The 11,268-nt window shown below is 40.5% G+C and overlaps 1 protein-coding gene across 1 annotated transcript in view; it reads right to left on the bottom strand.

The window, feature by feature from the left end:
* The window catches only part of ESR1 (estrogen receptor 1), a 492,952-nt gene that overhangs the window by 377,479 nt on the left and 104,205 nt on the right, over positions 1-11,268 (bottom strand). Inside the window, exon 3 of the mRNA XM_006882742.1 lies at positions 5,352-5,468. Coding sequence (XP_006882804.1) covers positions 5,352-5,468 — 117 coding nt within the window. The remainder of the gene's footprint in view (positions 1-5,351; positions 5,469-11,268) is intronic.

Here is an 11,268-nt window from a genome sequence, read left to right as displayed (position 1 = left end):
TCTTCTTGACATTGAGCCTCAATCCATATTGAAGGCTGCAGTCCCTGACCCTCAGCAGCAAGCACTTCAGGTCCTCCTCAGTTTCAGCGAGCAGGGTTGTGTCATCTGCATAACGCAGATTGTTGATAAATCTTCCACCAATCCTGGCACCACATTTCTCCTCATAGAGCCCAGCCTCCCAGATGATCTGTTCTGCATACAGGTTGAAAAGGTATGGAAATAGGACACATCCCTGAAGTACACCCTTCCCAATTTTGAATCATGAAATGTTTCCTTGCTCTGTTCTGATGACTGCCTCTTGGTTCAGGTATAAGTTTCACATTAACACAATCAAGTGTTCTGGGATTCCAATTCTCAGAGTCAGCCACAGTTTGTCATGATCCACACAGTCAAATGTCTTTGCATAATCAGTGAAGCACAGATGGACATTCCTCTGGTACTCCCTGCTTTCAGTCAATCCATCTAATACATATATACATGAGAATTTTAATTAAGGAAAGAGAGTTAATTGTTTAAAGTGCAATCAGCATTGGGCATCCACAGCACAATAACTGTCTTGGAGGTAATCACAAGGTGATTATTTCAGCATCTAGAAGCCATGCAAGTACCTCACCTCAAGCTCACATCATCTCCAAAGAACTTCATCTTGGACATCACTGTTTCAAATTAGAATTTCTTTTTCTCTCTCTCCATGTAGCTGTTATAATCCTGTCACTTATCAAGGTACCTTAAGAACCTTTTTTACGAGTTTAATTAAGCTTGACTACCTCTCCCACAGTACAAAGAAAGATGAATTCCTTAAATATTTAATCCATTTATGACTCAAAGTGTCATTCCCTGAATGTGACTGTTAAGTTCCTGGAATTAATTATCTTGCGAATCCAAGCAACTTTTTTCAGACATCTATGACATACAGTCACAGTTCACATAATGTGGAGCTGCAATATTTCATCTGTTCATCAAGAGCATTTATTCCAAAGGCTGAATGCGCAGTCTCAATGCGGCAGCTTAGTGAGGGCTCCACAACTTAGGAATCCTTGGCTGCCACACCGATCAGCATGCCTTCAACCTGAAAGCAACTCTTAGTTCTTCTCTTTCCCGTTTCTAGAGTCAAAGGTCTGATTTCTCAACACTTGCATTCCAGCTATCTTGCTATTACTTATGCGTCTTGGTTGCACGATAGATTGATATCTGACAGATCAACTGGTAAAGTTGGTAGAAATAGTCTCTTTCCTCCTCTTTGGCTCTGGTTGTTGGTGCATATATTTGGATGATAGTACTATTCACTGGCATTCCTTGTATGCATATGGATATTATCCTGTCTTCCACACATTAGATTTCAAAATAGATGGATCTAGAAATGTCCTTTTTAATTGCAAAAGTGACCCTGTTTTTTCCTTACCTTTTCAAAGATTCTCACCACTAGGCCAGTTGGCAGCACCATGAGGGATGAAGAAGAGATTGAGGTTGTTAACAATTTAGATTGCTCATTCCATAATGAACCCCTTAAGCAACAGCAGTCAGGAAATCAATGGACAAATTGCATTGGGGAAGTCTGCTGTCAGGGACCTCTCCAAAGTACTAAAGAGTAATTATGTCAATCTAGAGACTAAGGTATGCCTGATCCAGGCCATGGCCTTCACAATTAGCTATTATGCATCAGAGAGTTGGACAATGATGAAAGATGACAGTAGAAGAATTGATTTCTTTGACTTGTAGTGCAGAAGAAGAGTATTGAACATACAACAGACCACCAAGAGGACAAATAGATCTGTATTGGAGAGGGTGAAACCATGTTTTGCCTTGAAGGCAAAGATCTATTACCCGGAATATTGAACAATATCATTAATATCATATACAAGCAAAATATTGACGACTATCTAAAAGACAGGGTGGTAATAGACATGTTATTGTTGTTATGTGTCATCAAGTCACCTATGACTCACAGTGACCCTATATGTACAACAGCTCTGAACCCTGCCCTGTCTTGAACCAGTCTCAACCCTATCGACTCAGTTATTGTGTAAATCCATCTCATCTGGGGTCTTCCTCTCCCACACTGTCCCTCTACCCTTCCAAGCGTGATGTCCTTCTCCAAGGACTGGTCCTTCCTGGTCACATGCCCAAAGTACATGAGATGAAGCTTCAAAATCCTTGCCTCCAGGGAGAAACTTGATTTCAACCTTTCCAAGACAGACCTATTTGTTCTGGCTGTCCAATACTCTTCTCCAGCATCACAACTCAAAGGCATCAATTCTTCTGTCATCCTTAGTCATTATCCATTTCTTGGATGGATAGCATGTGATTTCAATGGTCATAACCTGGATCAGGTACACCTTAGTCTCTAGATTGATGTCATTGCTCCTCAGTACCCTAAATAAGTCCCTGACAGCAGACTTCCTCAATGTAATTTGTCTTTTGATTTAATAGACATAGAGCTGTAATAAACATAGAACAATGATACTTAATTATACAAAATATAATGAAATATATATAAATAAGTGTATAATATGTCAAAATATATAATATATAAATAGATATAATAAAATACATGAACGATTGTATAAGACACAAAGTACATACATGAAACAAAATGTATATGAATGATTATATGTAAACAAATAAAATTTAAAACAAAATAGCTAAAACACTACATTGACAGAGAAATGCCAGAAATTCAAACTGGGTTTAGAAGACATTATGGCATCAGGAATAACATTGCTGGTACCAGATAGATCTTGGCTGAAAGCCGAGAATACAAGAAAAATATCTATTATGTTTTATTGACTATGCAAAAGCATTTGACTGTCTCAGTTGTAACAACTATGGCTAGCATTGATAAGAATGGGAATCACCAGAACACTTAGTTAAACTCTTCTGAAAACTATACCTGGACCAAGAAGCTATTGTTCCAAACTAAGCAAGGGAATGCTACATGGTTTAAAATTTTAAAAGGTGTGCATCACAGTTGTATCCTTTCTCCATACCTATTCAATCTGCATGCTGAACAAATCATTTAAGAAGCTGGACTCTATGAAGAAGATCATGGTGTCAGGATAGGAGGAAGATTCATCAACAGCCTGCATTACACAGATGACACAACTTTGTTTGCGGAAAGTAAGGAAGACTTAAGTGCTTATTGCAGAAGACCAAAGACCTCACACTTTATCATAGATTGCATCTGAACATCAAGAAAACTAAAATTTTCACCACTAGACTGACAAGCAACATCATGATAGATGTAGAATAAAAAATTAGAACTTGTCAATGACTTCATCTTACTTGGATGCACAATCATTACTATCAGCAGTCTGGATGGATATCAGGAGGCATATGCATTGGGCATGTCCGATAGCAGGGACCTCTTCCAAGTACTGAGAGTAATGATGTCAGTTTAAGGAATAAGGTGTGCCTGATCTAGGTCATGGTCTTTTCTATGCATCTGAAAGCTAGACAATAAATAAAGATGATAGAAGACTTGATGTTTCTGAGTTGTAATGTTGGATAAGAGCACTGAATGGGCTGCCAAACAAACAAATATGTCTTGGGAAAAATGTAGCCAGAGTGCTCCTTGGAGGCAAGGATGGCAAAGCTTCACCTTACATGCTTCAGGTATGTTCTAGGAGAGGTCATTCCTTGGAAAGGAGCATCAGGAGAGGTGGAGAGTCAGGAAAGGAGAGGAAGACCCTCAACAAGATGGATTGGCATGGTGACAGCAGCAATGTGTCAAAGACGGTGAGGATGACACAGGAGTTAGAGTTTATACCTGTTCAAAGGATCTCTGTGAGTCATACTTCAGAACACCTCACAACAGTAACATTGCCCAGGAAACCTCTTCCTTAAGACTAGACTCTCAAGAATGCAAAGACATCAACTGGGCAACCACACTCATAGAGCACTGACTGGCCTTGGTACCAACACCAGGTTCCTGTGTGTGGAACCAGAAGACAGGACATGTGAGTATCCAGGAAGCTGAAAACCTCACATACGCATCCACAAAACCCCCGGCACAGACACAGAAAACCTGAGTCTACGTGACTCACGTGCCATTGAGTCCATTCTGACTCATAACCCCTTATCTGAGAGAGTAGAACTCCCCACAGTGTTTGTGAAGTTGAGTCCTGATGGTACAGTTGGTAGATATCTGTGCTGCTTGCCCAAAGGCGGCACCTCTCCGGCAGATCATACCCATCACTCACAGGAGAAAGATGGGAAATCTCCTCCCTTGAGATTCACAGCCTCGTGAAAACCTGCTGGAGGGTCAGTTATGAGTCACTTCTGACCCGACGGCAAAGAGGAGGTATTTATGAATCTTTATCAAAGTAGGTTGCAGGATCTTTTCTCCCCCAGACCCACTGCTGGGTTTGAATCACTAACTTTTTGGCTAGCAGGTGACTGTTTAAGGCATTGAAGTACTGCCAGAGATCTTTTATAATGTGTAGGTGCTCAACAACCATTTAAAAGGTCCTAGCAGCACACTAGGGAGTTCTGGTGACCTAGCAGGTAAGCAGCTCTGAATTCAAAGACACACAGCCCTAACCCACCCGCTGTTGCATGGGAGAAAGTTGGGCAATCTCCACACATCAGAGTTTATATGGCTGCAACTGGCTCCTAAGGATCGGCTGTGAGTTGGTATATAAGCACAGCAGGAGCAAGCTGGACACTGTAGTTAGGAGAGCTGCTTGTTGACACAACCTTAAAGAAAGAAACTGTTTTGATTCAAATTTAGACTCCTCAAGGGATGTTACCCTGAATGCGACAAAAGAGGGAAAGTCCTTCAATGAGGTGAAATGACACTGTGACTGAGGCAATGGGCTCAAGTTGGCATGGGATAGGACAGGGTTCAGATATGTTGTTCGTACGGTCACTATGAGTCACACTTGACTCAATGACACCTAAAAACAACAACAAAAAGGGATATTAACGGAAAGGTCATAAATTGGTAATTAAGCTCGCACATTTGAAGAGCATTTTTATGTCAGCGGTCCTGTTTTAGCATTGGTTATACAAGCGGTAAAAAGAAGGTTTTTCTGGCCTAATCCACTCAGTAGTCTTCCTCTCCTCCTGTCATCGCCTCCCGCACAGCTTTGATTTCAAATCTAATTCTTTTCATTCAAAAATATTACACAGAAAACCCCATGTTGGAATCTTCAGTCCCAAATATTTCCATTATGAGAAAAGAAACGGTATTGGGAAAGAGTACTTAAAAAAAAATGTTTAAATTGGAATAAATATCTTCACTTTAAAAGAGCAAAATCGAGAAGCTTACAGTTGTCCTAATTGAATTCGCGCACGGACGGTCAACAAGGATCTCTTTGAGGACCCCCCCTCCCCGCCTCCAGGGTACATACCACCTTTCATCATGCCAACTTCATAGCACTTGCGGAGCCGGCAGGCCTGGCAGCTTTTCCTCCTGTTCTTGTCAATCGTGCACTGGTTGGTGGCCGGACACATGTAGTCGTTGTGCCCTAGGAAAAGCGCACGCAGAGAGTTAGTGCTGTTCATGACACAGCCAGGCCATTTCTACACAGACGCTGGTGAGAAGATGTTTCATTAGCACCTACGGGGCCTCACTATGTTACTACCTCTGCCTGACTTCCTTTTTTATCTAAACTGAAAACAACTCCCCTCAATTTCCTTTTTGCCTCAGCCAATTGTTTACCAAGGTTTTCCTGACAATAGCCTTCTATTTGCATGGCTTGTTATTGCAAGCACCCTGCTTTCATAGACACGCGTGAGGATAAGTTCTCAGTAGATTCATGCCTCCCACTCATCCCATCATTCCGTTCCCCCTTCATTCAAACCCTTTGCTAAACCTGTTGTCAGAGTGCAGCTGGTAGAAATAGTGCTTTCAGATGAAGAGTATCAAAGAAGCCATGCTGAATGTTATTGTTTGTATGTGCCATCCAGTCACCTGTGACTCATAGCAACCTATGTGCAAATAGCTCTTGAGCCTGCCCTCTCCTGAGCCAATCCCACTGACTCCAACACACCCACCCCATTGCCCTCATCAGTGTATCAATCCGTCTCATCTGGAGACTTCCTCTCCTGCTCTGTCCCTCCACTCTTCCGAATATGATGGCCTTCTCAAAGGATTGGTCCCTCTTAGCCACATGTCCAAAGTATAAAAGAGATCAAAATCCTAATCTCTAAGGAGAAACTTGGTTTCACTTTCTTCAAGATAGACCTATTTGTTTTTTTATTAGTCCATGGTATGTTCAAGACTCTGCTCTAGCATCACAACTCACAGGCATCAATTCTTCTATCATCCTTAGTCACTATCCAGCTCACTGATGCATAGCAGGCAATTGTGAAAACCACAAACTGGATCAGGTGCACCTTAGTCTCTAGATTGACATCATTGCTTTTCAGCGCTCTGGAAAAGTCCCTGACAGCAGATTTACCTAATGCACTTTGTCTTTTGATTTCCTGCTGGTGCTTAGATTTTTTATTGTGGAACTGAGCAAGCTGTAACTGTTAACAACTCCAATCTCTTCTCCATCCATCATGGTTCTGCCAATTGACCCAGTGGTGAGTTAAATAATCTCTAAGTCCAGAACAGCAAAATTCAGACTGGGATAGTGGAATGGGGTGACAGATAATTAGCAAATTTATTTTCCCAACAAGGTCGTCTTGTTCTCAGCACACATAGCCACATGAATATTCTGCCCTAAGACTTAGAAGTCACTTTCATTTTATATAGGGATATATATATATATGGAGAGAGAGAGAAAGAGAGCGAGCGAGTGCGCTGGGTTTAAACTATGATGAATATTGAACTGTTTAAGAAAATTAATGCATATCAGCTTATTTTATAAAGAATTCCATTTACCTAAGTCTCAATTTTATATAGAATATGCCATAGATTTATCTTGATATCCAAAATTATGAGCGACAGGATAATATCCATATGCCCACAAGGAAGTCCAGTAAATACACTATCATTCGTATATATCCATAAACAACTAGAACCAAAAAGGAAGAAAAAGACAATTTCTACCCAACTTTGCAGCCAGAAATCAATCAAATATGCAACCAAGATGTATTAATAATAATGGGTGACTGGAATGCACAAGTTGGAAACAAGGAAGAAGAATCAGTAGATGGAAAACATGGACTTGGTGACACAAATGAGGCTTGAGATACAGTAATAGAATTTTGTACAAGTAATGCTTTATTCATTGTAAATGCCTTTTATAAGAAACATAAACTGTGACTATATGCCTAGATTTCACCTGATGGTATGCACAGGAATCAGACTGATTACATCTGTAGAAAGAATCACTGGAGAAATTCAGTACCAGCTGTGAAAACTTAACCAGCTGCAGATTGTGGAAAAGACTATCAGCTACTCATATACAAGTTTTAACTTTAGCTAATGAAGGTTAAATTAAATCCACAGAACCAAAATTTGACCTTAAAATCTGTCTCACCTGAATTTCAAAACCATTTCAGGAAGAGGTTTGAGGTTTTGAACACTAATGAGCTCTGGGAGGATATTAAGAATATCGTTCATGAAGAATGCAAAAGTTCATTACAAAGATAGAGGAAGGAAAAATGACCAAAATGGATGTCAGAACAGACTCTGAATATTGCACTAGAGCACTGAGAAGCCAAAGCAAAGGGGAAAAAAGCAGGAAGTTAGGGAGCTGAATAGAAAATGTCAAAGGGCAGCTCGAGAAGACAAAGCAAAGCAGTATAATGAAGTGTGTTAAGAGCTGGAGTTAGAAAATGAAAAGGGCCATACTTCCTTGGCATTTCTTAAGCTGAAGGAACTGAAGAACAAATCTAAGCCTTAAGTTGCAATACATAAGGGCAATTCTACTATGGGCAGAATATTGAATGGTCCAGGAAGCATTAGAAGAAAAAGAAGAGTACACAGAGTCACTGTACCAAAAAGAAGTGGCTGACAAAGAATTTAAAAAAAAAAAACAACCCACCACCACAACAACAAATGATCAAGAGGCAATGATGATGGAGAAAGTTTAAGCTGCTCTGAAGGAATTAACAAAAAACAAGGCCCCAAGAATTGATGGAGTACTAACTGACATATTTCATCAAACAGACACTATCCTGGACGTTCTCAACAGGTTGTGCCAAGAAATCTGGAGGACAACTACCTGGCCAACTGAGTGGAACAGATCTATAGTTATGCCCATTCCAAAAAAAGGTGACCCTATAGAGTGTGGAAGTGATTCAACAATATCACTAATATCACATGCAAGTAAAATCCTGATGATTTAGAAATTCCATATGACCCAGCTATTTCATTGCTTGGAATATACTCCAAGAAAATGAGAACTGAGGCTCAAACGGAAACTTGTACACCAATGTTCATAGCAGTGTTATTCATCATCGCAAGGACATTGAAACAGCCCAGATGTCCAACCGCAAATGAATGGATTGAGAAGTTGTGGTGCATCCACACCATGGAATACTACGCAGCACGCAGGAGCAATCATTTTGTAAATTACTATCTAACTTGGGAGGGACTGGAGAGCATTATGCCGAGTGAATTCAGTCCTACAAAGACAAATACTATATAAAACTATTGTTGTCGAATGAGTATGAGGATCCAAGGCTGGGGAGAGGGTGGAAATAGAGAGGTGAGGATGGAGGGTAGGGTGTTAGTCATAGAGTTGCACAATTTCATAGGTGGGTAGAGTGAAGGAAATGGGAAGGATCTTTTGCGAAAAACAATGTATTCAAACTTTGTAAATAAATCCGAGTAAAATTTTTAAAACAATAGTAAATCCTGATGATTATCCAAAAAAACAACTGAAACAATACATTAACAGAGATCTACCAAAAATACAAGCTGGGTTTAGAAGAGGCCAGGGCATTAGGGACATCATATCCAAAGTCAAATGGATCATGGCTGAAAGCAGAGAGTACCCTAGGAATGCCTATCTGTGTTTCATTGACTATGCTAAAATATTTGACTGTGTGGATCACAACAAATTGTGGATGGTGCTTATGCAAAGTCTAGACGTGGACTAGGGAGCAGTCCTCAGAGCAGAGTAAGAAAATACTGCATGGCTTAAAATCAGGAAAGGAGTGCATCAGTGATACATCCTGTCTCCATACCCTTTCCATCTGTGTGTAGAACAGATCATTCAGGAGGCTGGACTTTATGAAGGGAAATAAGGCTTTCAGATTGGAGGAAGACTCATCAACAACTTGTGTTATGCAAATGACACAACCTTGCTTACTGAAGCATTTGCTGCAGAAGGTCAAGGCCTGTAGTCTTCAATATGAATTGAAGCTCAACATCAAAAAGACAAACATTCTCACCACTGGGCAACTGGCCATGATAGATGGAGAAAAAATTGAGAATAATTTCAGCTTGCTTGACTTCACCATCAGTCAGAAAATCTAAGGATGAGTTGCACTGAGGAACTGTGCTGTCAGGGACCTCTTCAAAGTGCTAGAGAGCAATGATGTCAGTCTAAAGACTAAGGTACATCTGATCCAGGCCATGACCTTCACTATTACTTGCTGTATATCAGAGAGCTGGACAATGACTAAGGATGACTGAAGATGAATTAATGCCTTTGCATTGTGGTGCTGGGGAAGAGCATTGAACATACTATGGACCACCAAGAGAATAAACAGGTCTGTCTTGGAGAATGAAACCAGGCTGCTCCTTGGAAGCAAGGATTATGAAGCTCTATCTCACATACTTTGGGCTCATGGCCAGGAAGGAGCAGTCCTTGAAGAAGGACTTCACGCTTGGAATGGTGGAGGGATAGCACAGGAGAGGAAGGCCATGGATGAGATGGATTGACATAGTAACTGGAGTAATGGGGGTATGTGTGTTGGAGACAGTGAGACAGGTAGGGCTGGGTTCAAAACTAATGTGCTTAGCGTCACTGAGTCGCAGGTGACTCAATGGCATAGCAACAACATCCCATGGAATACCCAAAGAAGAGAGAAATGTGTCTTGGAAGTAGCCCAGATAGAGTGCTTCTTAGAAGCGCAGACAGTGGAACATCCTCTCACGTCTTTTAGGCATCTTGTCAAGAGGCATTAGTCCCTGGAGAAAAACATGGCTGGTTAAGTAGAAGATGAGGGGGAAATGTGGAAAACACTCAATGAAGTGGACTTACACAGGAGCTGGGGCACAATGGGGCAACATCTTGTTCTATGGTGAGTCAGAAGCAACTGTTCAGCACCTAACAACAATATTTTTTTACATATTTATTTAAATATATCCTGAATTAAGACTAAGAAATGATAAAAATTACTCTTAAATTCTGTCTTCAGTGTAGAACAGAACAGAGTTAGTTTTATGTTCTACCCTCTAACGCAGATTTTCTAAGTCTTCCTTATGCTGTTGACTCAAGGCAAGACGCAACAAGAAGAAAAACATCTTAACTACGGAACGCTTTGTTCTTAATTCAACTTAAGGGTTAGTCCAATTAGAACGGGGTGGAGTGGAGACTTTACAAGAAATGTTGGTCTCATAAAATACGGTTCTCAATCCTTAGAGATTATAAAAGTCACAGGGTAAACAGGCTTCAGAGCACATGAACATCTGCAGTCTTTTATTGCATAATAGCAATCAGAAAACTAGTTAATAGAGGGATACACTTGAAATAGTGGTGAAGAGTCACACGGGCCCTCAAATGTCCAGGTATCCTTATCACTAATTTACAGAATTGTCCTTATTAATAGAGACAGATTGGGATAATAATAGACCCAGAGGCCAAAACCTGGTGCATGCCAATTCTAAACAAGCGGTGTATTCTTCTGATGCCTTAAAAATCTCACTTGGTGTCTAATATCCAGTGATACATGTTTGTGCACTGTATGTTGATAAGCTTTAGTTCTAAAGACTAAAAAAAGTGACTAAAGTGAGTGTTCAGAAAGTCTCAGAAGAAACTAACCAGTAACCATCGTTTACATTCATCCCTGAAAGTTTCTGCAAACAGATGTGAGCGTGGAACTGAGTGAGAGGTCAGTTGGTTTAGTCTGTTTTTTCGAGAGGCCATCATTTGAGATGCGTATCTTTATAGAACCGGGTGAAATTCCTGAACTAACATGTTCAACACATAAAATAGATTGGGTTTTTTTTTTTCAACTGACTTCATCCTGTTACAATAACAAAAGTAGATGCTCAACAGGATCAGCGTCCCTAATAAAATTCCTTCTGTGACTAAGCTGGATTTTCTCTTCTTCAAAAAAACTGTCCTTGGGGTTGGGGAGACACTGAGTAAGATGGGTTCAATAATGTATACTGCACTGAAGCAGAGGAGGGAGAGAACC

This window comes from Elephantulus edwardii, unplaced genomic scaffold (assembly GCF_000299155.1).
Source record: "Elephantulus edwardii isolate Elephantulus edwardi_28Jun2011 unplaced genomic scaffold, EleEdw1.0 scaffold00024, whole genome shotgun sequence".
NCBI lineage: Eukaryota > Metazoa > Chordata > Mammalia > Macroscelidea > Macroscelididae > Elephantulus > Elephantulus edwardii.
Note: the sequence above shows the minus strand (reverse complement) of the source record. Positions and strands in the feature narration are given on the sequence as shown.